The 15,269-nt window shown below is 37.7% G+C and overlaps 1 protein-coding gene across 1 annotated transcript in view; it reads left to right on the forward strand.

Annotated features, from left to right (window-relative positions):
- The window catches only part of CACNA1A (calcium voltage-gated channel subunit alpha1 A), a gene marked incomplete at its 3' end in the record, with an annotated part of 288,487 nt that overhangs the window by 196,749 nt on the left and 76,469 nt on the right, over positions 1-15,269 (forward strand). The window contains exons 28-31 of the mRNA XM_081320424.1: positions 905-1,106; positions 8,958-9,122; positions 9,464-9,574; positions 11,417-11,500. Coding sequence (XP_081176550.1) covers positions 905-1,106; positions 8,958-9,122; positions 9,464-9,574; positions 11,417-11,500 — 562 coding nt within the window. The remainder of the gene's footprint in view (positions 1-904; positions 1,107-8,957; positions 9,123-9,463; positions 9,575-11,416; positions 11,501-15,269) is intronic.

The raw sequence follows: 15,269 nt of genomic DNA on the forward strand, positions 1-15,269 counted from the left end.
TTCTGCCAACCTAGCAGTTTGAAAGCACGTAAAAATGCAAGTAGAAAAATAGGGATCACTACAGTGGGAAGGTAACAGTGTTCCGTGCGCCTTTGGCATCTAGTCATGCCAGCCACATGACCACGGAGACATTCTCGGACAAGCGCTGGCTCTTTGGCTTTGAAACAGAGATGAGCACCGGCCCCTAAAGTTCGAAACGACTAGCACATATGTGCGGGGGAACCTTTATCTTTACCTATGCCTACCATGTAAGAGTGTTGATTAAAATTTCAGTTTTCATTATTATTAGCACTTTAATTATTATGCTGGGCCTTAAATATAAACCTTGGGATAGTGAAGGAAAAAAATCACAAGTAAAACTGAACCAGAAATAATATTTCCATTTTGTAATCAATAACTATTCAGTTCTGACATATTTTACTATAAAGTTGACTGGAGTTTTAAGGCTACTCTCCAACTGTCTAATTTTATCATGTTTGCTGAGGATTGCAGGAAATGAAGTTCAAGACATCTGGAGATTATTGTGTTGGAAAGACTTCCATGTTAGTAATAGGATCCTTCTACTCCCCAAGTACACTTTTAAAGATATCAAATGGTTTATTAGTTGTAAGAAAAAGATACCTGTTGTATTAACGTGCATTGTATTATTCAATCTGGTTTAAGCCTATATATAATAATAAAATTATAATATAATATAATGTAATGTAATATAATAATATTATAATATAATATTATAATACTAGAATTAGTATTATATTAATAAAATTACATTTTTTCATTTGTTTATATATTACCTCAATCTAACTGGACTCTATGCAGTTTACAATAAATATAATGAAATACCAGATACAATAACATAAAATATAAACAATTTATATAAAATAAAAACTACCTTTTTTTGCAGTGTTCTTAAGCACTCAGTGGATGCTACATATGAGAATCAGGGGCCCAGCCCCGGTTATCGCATGGAGATGTCCATCTTCTATGTGGTTTACTTTGTGGTCTTCCCATTTTTTTTTGTCAACATTTTTGTGGCCTTAATCATCATCACTTTCCAAGAGCAAGGGGACAAGATGATGGAGGAATACAGTCTGGAGAAGAATGAGGTATGGCATACATTGGAAAATCAAATGAAAATGTTGTTTTGACAGTGAGAATATTATTTAAAAAAATAAATAAATATTCACTTCTCTGGTTCTCTCTCAAATCTTTAGCAGTTCAAAGAGTTCAGCTTGGTACAAAAATATTTTGCAAGGTGTCAGGAGGAAGTGAAATCTGATTTTACTGAGTCTGTGATTGGTAGCAAAGGAAGCCTGACACCAAAAAGACTGCAAAAGCAGATTCTTATAGTAAACTAACAAGATGCTGCATCGTGTATTCATCATGATAAAGTTGGAAAATTAAAATACTGAGAATATGTAAGAACAAAAAATCATATACTATAGATCTATAGAATATATAAAATAACAATAAAAGAAAGGAACAAGGTTTATTTATAGAGAAGAATATCACATTTTATAAGACAGCTGTGGGTATCTGTTACCTTCTAGCTGTACAAAAATACAATTCCCATTATTAGCAAAAATGGCTAATTGTGGAGAAAAGCTGACCTAAATAATATTATTTTGATCAATATGTATTGTCTGTCAACTTCATGTAAGTATATTAGTATCATCTACTATTGGCAGTGCTCTCCCACAGGGAGGGTCTTCTCAGGGTGCCACCGGTAAGAGATTGCCGGCGGGTAACACCCAGGGATAGGGCCTTCTCAGTGGGGGCGCCTGCCCTTTGGAACCAGCTACCAGTGGAGCTGAGGACTGCCCCCGACCTCCGTTCATTCCGCCGGGGCCTGAAGACCTGGCTCTTCGAGCTCTCTGACCCAGGCTGAGGATTAATCTTATTTTAACTGGGGTTTTATTTATTTATTTTTTTATTTATTTATTTATTTATTTGTTTTTATAAACCACCCTTCTCCCGAGGGACTCGGGGCGGTGTACAGAGTAAGGTAGGTATACAGAGTAAGGTATTTAGGCAGGGACACATATAATTTTTTTTAAAATTTGTTTTTAACTTTTGTATTTTGGTTTTTTAATCACCCTGTAAACCGCCCTGAGTCCTTCGGGAAAGGGCGGTATATAAATGTAATAAAATAAATAAATAAATAAATAAATTTTAGATTGTGTAGATTTGAGATTATTGCTGCTCCACTTCTTGCATTAGGCTGTTCTTACAAAAGAAAAAGGAATCTCGTCCTTTTTCTATGATACACTAATAATCCTCTTTGCTTTATTTCTTTACAAATAGTCATAACCTCCATTAACTAGCCGCTCATGGGAAAATGGCTTAAAATCCAAACAGCAGGACCTTTTTTCTATTAAAAGCTACATTCTCTCAAGGGTACTGTATTAGCAGATGGGATTGCTCTTTCTCTCCCCCTCCCCCCCCTCTGCCTCTGCCTCTCCCCCTCCCCATATCTGCCTATGGGGGAAATTACTTTAAAATAAAAAAAATATATTGATTTTTATCTCTTAAGGGTCACATTCTCTTATGTTAATCTGTTATTGGGCAAGCCTGCTCCCCTTCTTCTCTCATTTATCTTTCTCCTACCATTTCCCTCTTTCCTTCCTTTCCCACAGGCTAGCAGAAGAAGAATAAATCAGTCTTGCAAAGTTTGAAGTCACAAAGTCACAAACTAATCCAAGGGCCACAGCCTTTCCCCAAGACTGAATTGATGCTACCCATCATTCTCTGAGTCAGCCGAAAACCATACCAGCATAAAATTTTCTGCCTCCTTTGTCTCCTTTGTGATTTACTGCTAAATGATGCTGTTCTAATCATGTCTAAGTAACACTTGATTAGCAAAGACATAAATTCCCATATCTTTGCTCCCCCCCCCCTCTCAAACAACAGGAAAAACATCCACCGGTCGGTCACTGTGGTGTAATAGGAATGGGGTATTCCTGGCTGTAGGACTTTCTCCATTGAATCTAGGCTTTTTCCTGTGCCTTTCTTTCTATATCCCATTCTATTGTAAGCTGAGCTGAATACAGTTTAAAAAATTAGATTGAAATAATGAAGGAACTGAATCATTAAAAGTACTTTTACTGGGAGTTTCTCTCCCCCATCTTTTTTAAATAGGCAACATATCCCAAGTTCTACATTTGTTTATCTTCCTTTGCCATGCAATATGACAAATTTAAATAGACATATAGTTCAGTTAATGCCCATCAATAAGTTTATAAATTCCACATTTTTCATGAGATACTGGAGTGTTATATTAAAGTTTATTTGGTGATCTGTTAACTTATTCTGAAAACTGTACTTGGCCAGTTCTATCTACGCAGTGTATGCTAAAATAGAGAAATATATCTCTGACCTGTTTCTCTTGGATCATCGGCAGTACCACATCTTTTCTGGGGAATCACAATGGATGTCATCCAAATGGATTCAGTTCTCTCCTTGTGTGTGTATACACCCATCATGTCAAGGAGATGCAGCAATTTTGAAGATTCTTAAATTTTATTACCTTGATTATCCTTGATTCTGCAGCATATATAAAAACTTTGACCCATCTTGCTTAAAATGGCATTTTCAAGCACCGTGCCTAGTTTCAAGTGGGATCTTGATGCTCAGCCTGCCTGTTCCTCATTCAAACAGACTTTTGCCTCCCTGTCCTATCCTCTGCCATCATGCTCCTTTGTTGTTCAAACAGGTGCTTCTGATTTTTTATTTAAGGACAATCATTCTCCAGACATCTGAGGATTGTGAACAAAGACTTTTGCCTTGCACCCTTTATTCTAGACAGCTACTGAAGCCAGAAAGGAACTGTGATGTTTTGAACAAGGAATACTTAGTGATCAGAGATGCTTTTCAACACTGGCACACCTCTTGTAAGAAGCTTTACATCAAACAGACCACAAGATCCTGGAGTATCTACAGTCTATTTCACACACTCAGGTGGGCACAATTCTCCCAATTTAATTTTCATATCACAGGCTGATACTTTTTCACACGAGTCTGAATAGTTTATTCCACTTGTCACCCATCTCACAGTTCTGTTCTCCAATCAGAACATTTTGCATTCCCACTTTCAATAGTAGCCTCAGTCTGAGTCTCTGAGAGCTAATGGCATACTCTTCATTTCACCAGACAAATTCACATATAAAAAGTGACAGGTACCACATGTATGGGCTTGGGTTCATAATCTTCGGGGAGACCTCCAATTCACCTTTCCTTTTCTTGGGAATGGGGACAATTGCATTACAATGGCTGATTATACATTCTTGCTTCCTTGAGAAGATTTTACAACTTAGTCATTAGAGATTTTGGACTACTTAAGCACCACACACTTTCTGCTCCAGTATTTTTCTTGTCCAAGTAGATGTCTATGGATCTTCTCGTCTCAGCTGTTGCCATGTCTGGACTTTATCTAGAAACTAGCTGGCCTGTTGCATTGCAAAGGAGCCTCGAGTCACAGCTTTCATGGATTATGCAACTAATTAGCCACCTATAGGGCATGAACACGTCATCAGTGTTTTCCAAGATGGTTCATTCCATCTCCTGGCAAACCTTAAGAGACTGATTCTATACTACATATTCTGGTATTGAATGTTTCCTAGTCTTCTCATTTTTAACAGAAGTATTCTATTCACAGTCTATTTTCCAATATTAGATATTAAATTTATTTTTTTTCTTCAGTGCATCACTTACAATCCACTTATGAGACACAGAGGACAAATGCCACCTTAGAGCAATGCCATCATTGCTATAAGTAAGCTACAAGCAAAACAGTTTATCTACACTCTTGCCTGTGGCTGAGTTCACAACTTGGTTTGTTCTTCTGTTTACATTTCTTTGTTTCAAGGATTCTCTGTAGATCTGTTACTCATATAACTCACTTTCTCCCAGCCTGCGGTCATGTACCTCCTACAAGAACTTCAGGCAGTACACCAACTCCTTCAAGAACCGCTATATTTTGCCAGGGCTTCCTACTACAAACTGCTGAACACCATCACCCATTGATGCTGGAGTTTGCATCTAAATTCATCTTTCTCTTGCAGTATGGTTACAGCACCTATCATCTTGAACTCTGAGGAGGAGGGAGCAGGTTTGAGGAACAAGGGAAAGTGTTTTTGCCAAGAGAGAACCTGAACTGCATCTGCATCCACCAGCAGATTTATGGATGAGAATAATAGGCAAATTTGCAAAAGAGTTAGCCATTCCTGTCCTACCTGTCTCCGGTCCTCAGAGTGGGATTCATACTTTCCCCCTTCTTATCTCTGGGACAACAAATTCTGGACTGGGAAGTTCTACTGGAGTTAAGATACATGACCCAGGAATTACTTCCCCTTCACCTGTTGCTTGTCAGATATTTTGGACACCTCCTCATCTCCTTCTTGAGGGGGGGATGATTTCTGAAAAACAGGAAACTGCCAAAACAGGAGGTTACAATGTTGGATTCTTCTGTCTGCCTATAGTGTCCTTCAAGTTTCCTCAGAGAGAGAAGGAAACAAATTCCTTATCCTCCAGCTTTTTGGGTGGGTGGGGAGGGATTCTTCAGCTTCACTCAGTGAAGCAGTGGAAAAGTCCTGGATCCTTCCTGGGTCACTCATGCTGGAGAAAGGAGGGGAGAAGCACCAAGCTCTTTCAAGAACGGGGTGGGGAAAGGAGAACTTGAAAGGTGAGGTAGCACGAAAACTAATTCTGGATAGGTGAGAGCCAAATAATCTAGAACTAGACAAGTCTATTTTCATAACAAGAAAAATGACAGGAAACCATGTTTATGCTCAAAAGAGAGTATCCTCAAGCCTGTCCACTGTATGGGCAGGAGAAAAGGGGCGTAAGAGTTTGAACCTTGATTTTATTGTAAATTGGATTTTGATTTGATACATAGCAATTCCATGAGTTGTTTCATAATATCTATATTACTTTACGTAATAGCCCTACTTATTAGAGATCTGCCTTATTAAACCCCTGCCTGTGCCATCCCAGTTAATAGTATTTGCAAAGAAAACCCCGATACTGTCTTTGGGTGCTGCCAGTTCAAGAGGAAAAACACTGTTATAATAACAGTATAGCTAAGGACAACTTAAATGTGACTCATTCATGGATGGAAAACAAAATGAGGGGAGAGGGGACAGAACAAAAGATAGTGCCAGGGCATGTTTGTGCCATAGTTACATGCAAATGGGGACAAGGACTATGGTCTATGACAAGGTACTTCATTGGTGCTAATTAGCTCTACCAGCTCTATTAGTCAAGGGCAGTAACTCTTGCTATAGACAAGCATCCCTCAGGCCCCTTTCATTGCTGGAAACAACTCTCCCACTTTTTGACCTGCATCCCATGACACAAAGTTTCCTGTGCTTCTATTCTGTGAACTGAAAATCAGGTTTGTATTTTTGAACAAGTTCCCATGAAGTCCAGGCTATCAGATTATATCTTTTTAACTGTTATTACAAACTGATTTCCTGAAATTTATTTTTATTCAGGCTTTCTAATTACTGCCTCCTTTAAAACCTATAACATATATTATCGCTGCCTAGGTCTCAACTATGTAGTGAGTTACAGTTAAGATGATACATTCTAAGAACTAATTGCCATTTACTCTTGCTTGCTGTCCATTGTGGTATTTATGTCCTCAAAAAATAATGCAAACAAACACCCTTAAGATGAAGTTTTAAAAGGCAACTAGACTTCTTGTTTTTTTCCTTGAAAACTTTTTGCTTCTCATCCAAGAAACTTCTTCAGTTCAAATGTTCTAAGGGGGAAAAACAAAGTCCAGTGGCCTTTTGGAAAAGCACCTTTGTGACAACCATGACTTGGATGACTGAGAATCTCCATAGACATAATGGTTCATTGTCCCCAGGTGTAATATAGAGCTGTCTAAGGTTCACTGCCTATGGCACAACTATCATAACCTCATTATATTTCTGTCATTTCTAACTCAACACAGAAGCTACTGAAAGATATTCAGGTGGTTAGAGATTTTTTTTCCTATTCAGACACAAATCTTCCTAAACGATAAATGATTCCTCCATGATACTAGGGATATTGAGATCTGCCTGGTTCCTGTTGGCCATTTTAGGTTGCTGTTGCCTTGTGCATACCCTCTGATCATGCTGCGTTGCCCTCCATGGGCATTTTGGCTCAGGTTGCAGGAGTGAATGGGCTAGAAGGAGAAGAGAGGAGTGCTATTTTTAAATCTATCTGATGCACTCAAGACCTCAAGATCTCTGTTTAACATCTGTTCTGAAAAATGGGTAACAAATGAAGAGGGGACAATTTAAGTTCTCTCACTGTCTTGCCCATCACCTCCCCCCCCCTTCTCCTTATGATTTTCCCCATCCTTGGACTGGCACTTTTTTTCTCCAGCTAGCAGGAAAAGTAGAGAAAGCTACTTTTAAACACAGATCTGGGTCAAAAAGCCTTTAAGAAAATTAAGGGAGAAGTAATACTGTAGGTGCCATTCTCTGGTCCCAGAAGTGTTCTATGGGATTGGTGTCTAAAGAGCCACCCACTCTTCCATATATATGTTGCTAGGCCTCCCAGGACTTGCAGGGATGGCAGAAGAAGCAGGGAAAGGTTAGTGAGCTTTGTCCATAAAGTTTCCAATATTGCCTGTGGATGAAATACTTTACTGGGCAGCACTACCCCACGTGGATGGTATCATAAACTTAACATGCAAGGGAAGGTACTACTCAGTAATGCAGGAGAGCATTGTTTGTGTATTAGAGAGAAGGGTCGGGAGGCAGTTCTAGCTGATATTAGCCTGATGTACATGGTGTGTGTGTGCAAAGGTGTGTGTTTGTATCCAGTAAAGCAGGTATGCTCCCTCGTCTGCAGACCAGCTAGTTAGGATCGGGTTTGGGCAAAAGGTCTATCCATCTTTTGAAATTTGCCTCTCTGTTTAATGAGGAAGTGTTGCCACTGTTTCTCCTATTGCCAAGATATCCACCAATCTCTCTTCTTAATTTGTTCTACATTAAAACTGTGGGAATAGCCACCCGTTGCTGCTTCACTGCTGAGGCAGAACCAGGCTTAACAATGAAGGCAGCAAAAAGTATGGTAGCAAAAAGTGTGTGTCGTCTCAGAAACTGAAGGAAAGCACATTCATACAGTCATGAGGAAAAGTCTTATAGTACTTGTACATATTGCTATCTATTTTGATGAAATGCATTATTATACCTCCTTAAGTCTGGGGAGCAAGAAGGCAAGTTTTTTTTTCCAAACAGACTTTAATACAATTGATTTAGAGTTAAATTTGACTATGATAGGAATTGTAGGGACGCGGTGGCTCAGTGGGTTAGGACGCTGAGCTTGTCGATCAGAAGGTCGGCAGTTTGGCAGGTCGAATCCCGAGTGCTGCATAACAGAGTGAGCGCCTGTTACTCGTCCCAGCTTCTGCCAACCTAGCAGTTCGAAAGCACGTAAAAATGCAAGTAGAAAAATAGGGACCACTACGGTGGGAAGGTAACAGCGTTCCGTGCGCCTTTGGTGTCTAGTCATGCCAGCCACATGACCACGGAGACGTCCTTGGACAAGCGCTGGCTCTTCGGCTTTGAAACGGAGATGAGCACCAGCCCCTATAGTCGGAAACTACTAGCACGCATGTGCGGGGGAACCTTTACCTTTACCTTTATGATAGGAATTATTTAAGCTTTCTCCCTCATATTTAATATAAGGATGCGCACTTCCTTTTTTGCCTAGAGTGGATGGTGCATTTGAAGGTCTGCCAAAGGCCGTGCTCATAAACGATTCATTTAAGACAACAATGTGAGGGGAGGCAAACTAAACCACTCACGCAATTTGGCAATAAGATTAGACGATGTACTTGTAGCTGCACCCAAAGATTTCAGTGTAACGTAAATCCTGGAATGTCTTTCCTTAGCATCTTTTTTGCTTGAAGGAGACTAATATTGTAGATTCCTGACTGCTGTTTCTTCCTCTTTTCACAGCGAGCTTGCATTGATTTTGCTATCAGCGCCAAGCCACTAACCCGACACATGCCTCAGAACAAGCAGAGCTTTCAGTACCGTATGTGGCAGTTTGTGGTTTCCCCTCCTTTTGAATACACCATTATGGCCATGATTGCCCTAAACACCATTGTCTTAATGATGAAAGTAAGTAGAAATTGCTATGAATTGGTACTATCTACACTGAATATATAGCATATGTGTCTTGACTTGTCCATATATCATATATACTGTATACGCACACATACAGACCACGCACACATATTACTATATAATTATTTGAGCTCCTGTTAATCTTACCCTATTGATCTCTTTCTGCTGACTGGCCCTGTTGACTAATTCTTAAAACTATGGACTAACCTGAGTCTTAATAGTAGAAATCTTATTTTGGACCTAGACTTTTGGGTCATTGTTTAGACCACACTAGTTTAATTTATCATTGTACTTTCTTTCTCTCTTGTCTCTCCCTCATACCTCCTTTTCGATAGTTCTACAATGCAACAAGTCTTTACGATAATTTACTAAGGATGTTCAACATTGTCTTCACTGCCCTGTTCTCCTTGGAATGTATTCTGAAAATCATTGCCTTCGGAGTGCTGGTAAGTATCGCTCTTGTTAGAATTTACAAATTCTACTGCAAAATATAAGAAGCATTCTACCATAAGGAACAGGGGAAAATATATTATGCATACTACTACTACTACTACTACTACTACTATTATTATTATTATTATTATTATTATTATTATTATTATTATTATTATTATTATTATTATTATTATTATTATTATTATTTAACTATTTAAAACATATATCCCACTATAGGTTCTTAGGATTCTCAGGCATTGTCTTTTATATAATGCTACAAGAACATCAGGAATTGGCCACTGAAGGTCATTGGAATAACCTGTAATTTACTAGGAGTATAGAAAAACAGACTAGGGACTGGCTTCCCTTTCTGTAGTAGAACTAATTATATACATTTCATATATCCAAGTTAATGTTCTAGCTTTTAAACTTTTAATTACAATTAACACTTTTAATTTAAAATAAAAATACATTTAAAATTATCAGCTGTAATATAGGATTTGTCAGAAGTAGCTCCATATCTCAAAGACAATTATTACCTACTGATTGCTAGACTACACCTCAGAAATAATAGTCACCTGAAAACTGAAAGCATTCTTTGCAAATATTAGTTGTTTGTTAGCCTATTCTTGATGAAGGAGTTGATCCTTCCACTTAAGCACAATCGAAAAAAAGCAATACATGTTTTCAATGTTGAGTCCAAGGTAAAGATCTTGGCTCTCAATTGGAAAAAAAATATACCCAGACAAATCGTGAATCAAAAATTTAATTAGTGTCTGTGGACATTTAAAAGGATAATAAAAACCACCATATGTTTATAAGAAGAATAATTTGTTACAATCAATATGTGAGAAATGCATAAGGGAAATGTGACTCCACAAGACCAACCTACCTTTAAACAAACAAAAATACATGCTTTAGACTGTCAGTGCACAAAGTATTCCTTGCTGCATAAGGGTTGATGTGTGATAACTCTGAATCTTTAATCCTTCCCCACTCTTTATCTTCTTGATTGCCAACTCTTCAGACAAGAGATGCTTCTAAATAAATAGTATCTGAAGCAATGATAATTAACAGTACTACATTTTTGATGATTAGAAAATGGCTTTCCTACTGTTCACTGCTGTTTTATATCTCTATTGAGGTTACTCTCCCCAGTAAAAAATACTTGGTTTAAGATCTTACTCATCCTAACATCTTTCTATTTGCTTTTCTCATGAGCTAAATTATACTTGTCAACAGCTCTGCCATTATTTAGTCAGACTTTAGAAACCTTTAGCTTTTTTTCTTTAGAGTACTATAATTCATTAATGGAATGCTGCCCAGGTGCAATCATATTATTAAGCTCATATGTGTTGTATTTATTTTATAGATGTTTATGTGACTGTCCTACAGATAAATGTAGTGGAGTTAAGGAAAGTTGTATATAGTTGCTGGTTGCTTGCAAGACAGGCATATGTATCTTGTCTTCACTGGGTTGCCTCAGGTGCTCACCCAGTACATCTTGTAAGCAAGCATTTCCCAACTCTCATATGTTGCATTCAAATTTATGACCAGTAGGTGGATATCATAGGTTTCTGCACTGACCTAGGTGTGTGACGAATGCCCTACTACCCCAATTTCAGAAGAAGGGGGGGGGAAGAATCCTTGCTAATGAAAATTCCTTTGTAATTTGAATAGTAAGAATTGGAGTATACTAAAAAGATAACTCAGAGCTTATTAGGGGAGAGGGTAGCTAGAGTGGGAATTTCTCTGTTCTTGTTATTGTTGCTTCCGTCATGACTAAATGTCGTCACCTGTTCGCTGCTGTGTGGCTGTTCCTTTTCGTCCTTTGTTTTGTTCTTTCTTTATAGAATTATTTCCGTGATGCCTGGAATATCTTTGATTTTGTCACAGTTCTGGGTAGCATCACAGACATCTTAGTGACAGAGTTTGGGGTAAGTTCAAAACTGGTGAGCATGACATTATGGGGGAGGGAGGCATTCTGCAAGGAGTGGGAAATAAAAATTGACACACAAGACATTCACCATATTAAACTGAGATCATAACAGGAGAGAAATCAGAAAATCCAAATAGGAGTAATAAAGGATAATCTCACAAGACTTATTTATTCACCGGTTAATAGTATTTCCCCTCCTCCACAAACAAATTTAAGATGTCAACAACAATCAGTTTCACATTTCTAGTTCTTCACTAAAAGGTTAATATGTAAGTAGGTCCAAATATTTGTGAACTTTAGCAGTACTAATTTTATTAAAGGCCTTTATTTTGGCAGAAAATCAGAAGAGCTCAAACGAGACAGTTTCAGTGCCAATGTTCCCTCTTATACCAATCTTAATCTGACTCTTTAATGTGATTATTATTAATTGTTAAGTCCTTTTAGTATCCAATTTGCCATCAACTTTGAAATCAAAGAGCAGATTAGGGCTAGGTTTAATTTGCACTTTCCAAAAGATATATATACATATCGAGGAGCAATTAGCATTTAAGTCTGTCAAATAGGACATCCTAACAGAACAGAACCATTAGTGTAGTACTAGAAGTTAAATTTCCTAGGAATGCAAAATACTCAATAGATGAAGCTGATTAATGTAACCTTCATTAATCGGCTTGTTTTTGTATTGCTTTATCAGATATATATATCAAATGTGGCTGGGTCATTCAATTAATCCAAGGTGTAGAGGTACAGATATCCAGATCTTCCTATAACTGTTTCTTTCAAATCAGCAGTAGAAGTAAGAAGCTTTCTCATTTCCCTATTCAATCTCCAGCCCTTTCCCTGTTCACCCCATGGAAAGAAAAAGGGAAAGTATTCATAGCCTTTCTTTTCCTGAGCTAGGCAGTGTTATTATTTCAATCAAGATGGAACTTCTCCCTCACAATTTCTTCCTCATGCTGTTTCACAATTCTCTTAATAGTTTTGAAGTGAAGAAAAAGGGGCTGGAAGAATCAATAACAAATCTTTTTCTGTGTGTTTACAAGAATTGGGCAAGGAGGGATATCTGATTATAAATTTTGAGATGGTACATCATTGCCTTCGCCAAATCCAGGACATATTCTACTATCATATGGGGGGATTATGTGAATTCCTACACGCTGTAGGGTGCCAGGCTGGAGAAAGTTGATACAATGTAACAAAGCCCTAGACTAGTCACGGTTTTAGAATGATCAGACTGACCTTGCTTTTCAGTGATTAAAATGCATTAAAATGCAGACTTCCATCATGGGCTAGCCTAGTAGTCAGCATCATATTCGTATTGTCTGCAGAGAAACTAAGGAATCAGGTTATGAACACCTTTCACAAAATATAGAGCACAACGAAGATGAGGCTCAGGATTAGGAAAATACAATGACAAATTGAAAACTTTATGTGTATGTGGTTGACTACTTCCCTTTCATTAAACTGTGTGTGTGTGAAAGCATGCACGTACCTGAGAATTTATAAGGTGGTTTGGTGGGTTTTGTTTTGTTTGTTATTCTATAAATTTGCCCAGATTAGAAGGGGTGAGGAAACAGCTACACTAATAGGAACAATATTATTTTTAATTTTTAAAAATGTAATCTAGATTTTGCAGTTTGATATTATTCATTTCGTTAGCATTGAAAGGGTTATTTAACACACTCTGCAAAAGAAGGAAGAGATTACAGATGGAAGTACTGCTTTAGTTAATCTATGAATTCAGAACGCTCTAAGAAATTGCAGAAATGGTTGTTGGTCTTGAAAAGGTTATCAAAGCCAAATCAAACTCCCAAGGAATAATAAGCTTATAAAAATGTATTTCTCTAAACACTTTTAATAACATTTTGTAAAATACATTTTCTCTTAGAGTTAGTACTGGAATAATATCCCAAAGCTACATTTTTCATGAATTAACTGGACTTTCTTGTTTTTCTTTGAAGATGTTTCGCTTCTCATCTAGGAAACGTCTTCACCTCTGAAGAAGCTTCTTGGATGAGAAGCACAACGTCTTCAAAACAAAAAACAAAAAAGTCCAGTTGCTTCATGAAAAAAACACATTTGGGGACAGCCATGACCTGGATGACTGAGAATCTCCATAGATATTTACTGGAATAATATGAAGCTATATTAGAATGTGATTTATATACAATAATACTTCTTAGATTTAATTAAAGCATATGTCATGGTTCCAACAGATGAAATTCTTCAAAAGAACTTTGAGGCATTGTTTAACCTTGAAGAATCTTTTATTCGAGAAACAAAGTATCAGCACTACATAGTTAAAGCCAAAAACTGAATTTCCCTCCCCTGAGCACAAAGCACAATTCCCTCCTCCAATTAACAGTCATAAATCACATTCCCCAATTTGCTTGAAGCATAGGAATAATAATAATAATAATAATAATAATAATAATAATAATAATAATAATAATAATAATAATAATAATAATAATAATAATAATAATAATAATAATAATAATAATAATAATAATAATAATATAACAATAACAATAACAATAACAATAATAATAATAATAGTTGGAAGGGACCTTGTAGGTCATCTAGTCCAACCCCCTGCTCAGGCAACAAACCCTATACCATTTCAGACAAGTGGCTGTCCAGTCTCTTCTTGAAAACATCCAGTGTTACAGCATTCACCACTTCTGGAGGCAGGTTGTTCCACTGGTTAATTGTTCTAACTGTCAGGAAGTTTCTCCTTAGTTCTAGGTTGCTTCTCTCCTTGATTAGTTTCCATCCGTTACTTCTTGTCCTGCCTTCAGGCCCTTTGGAGAATAGCTTGACTCCCTCTTCTTTGTGGCAGCCCCTGAGATATTGGAACACTGCTATCATGTCCCCCCTTGTCCTTCTCTTCATTAAACTAGACATACCCAATTCTAGCAACCATTCCTTATATGTTTTAGCCTCCAGACCTCTAATAATCTTCCCCAGCTCTCTAGCCTGCCAAATCTTTATCAACTCTGGGCGTAATAACCTTGGATTCCCACATCTGGGTTATTATTGTTATGATTAATTGGACTCTCATCCACATTCCCCCTCTCAGCATCAAAGGAAAAGAGTAAAATGGTTACATTTCCATCTGTTGTCAAAGCAAGAACATCTGATGTTAGCAGCATTGACATCCGGCCTCCCTTACAAAAAAGACAAATCCTGTAATGCAAACCAACTCATAGGTTAGGGGTTACCTCTTGGTTTGTTAGGGTGTTTCTTATAGAATCTATTAATGAGTCTGTCAGCTTTCACATCACTAGATTTCACCCAAGTGGCCTCAGACAACAGTTATCCCTTCCATTGCACTAAATACTGCAATTTTCCTTTAAACATTCTTGAATCAAGAATACGCTTTATTTCATAGTGAGTCTGTCCTGCCACTATGAGAGGTCCAGGTGCCTTCTTAGGGGGAGGTCTTAAGGTGGAATCCAGAAAGCAGTTAGCAGTTTTCACAGGCTACAATGGAAAACAGGATGAACTTTCGCTAAGAGCCTGGGAAGTTTTAATTTTACCGTGACCAGGTTAATGATCTTTACAATGGGGAAGGGTACTAAGTACTTTGGTCCTAACTTCTTACTAGGTAACGAGCTGTAAATATTTAGTCGACAGATAAAGCTTTTCCCCAACTTGAAATGTCCTTTGAGGAGCCCTTTTCCTATCTGTCTGTTTTTTGTATGTCTCGGAAACCTTTTTCAAAGCAGTTTTCATGGTTTTCCAGACCTCCTCCCACCCTCTCA

This window comes from Vipera berus (genome assembly GCF_964194415.1).
Source record: "Vipera berus genome assembly, chromosome: 2".
In the NCBI taxonomy this organism is placed as follows: Eukaryota; Metazoa; Chordata; class Lepidosauria; order Squamata; family Viperidae; genus Vipera; species Vipera berus.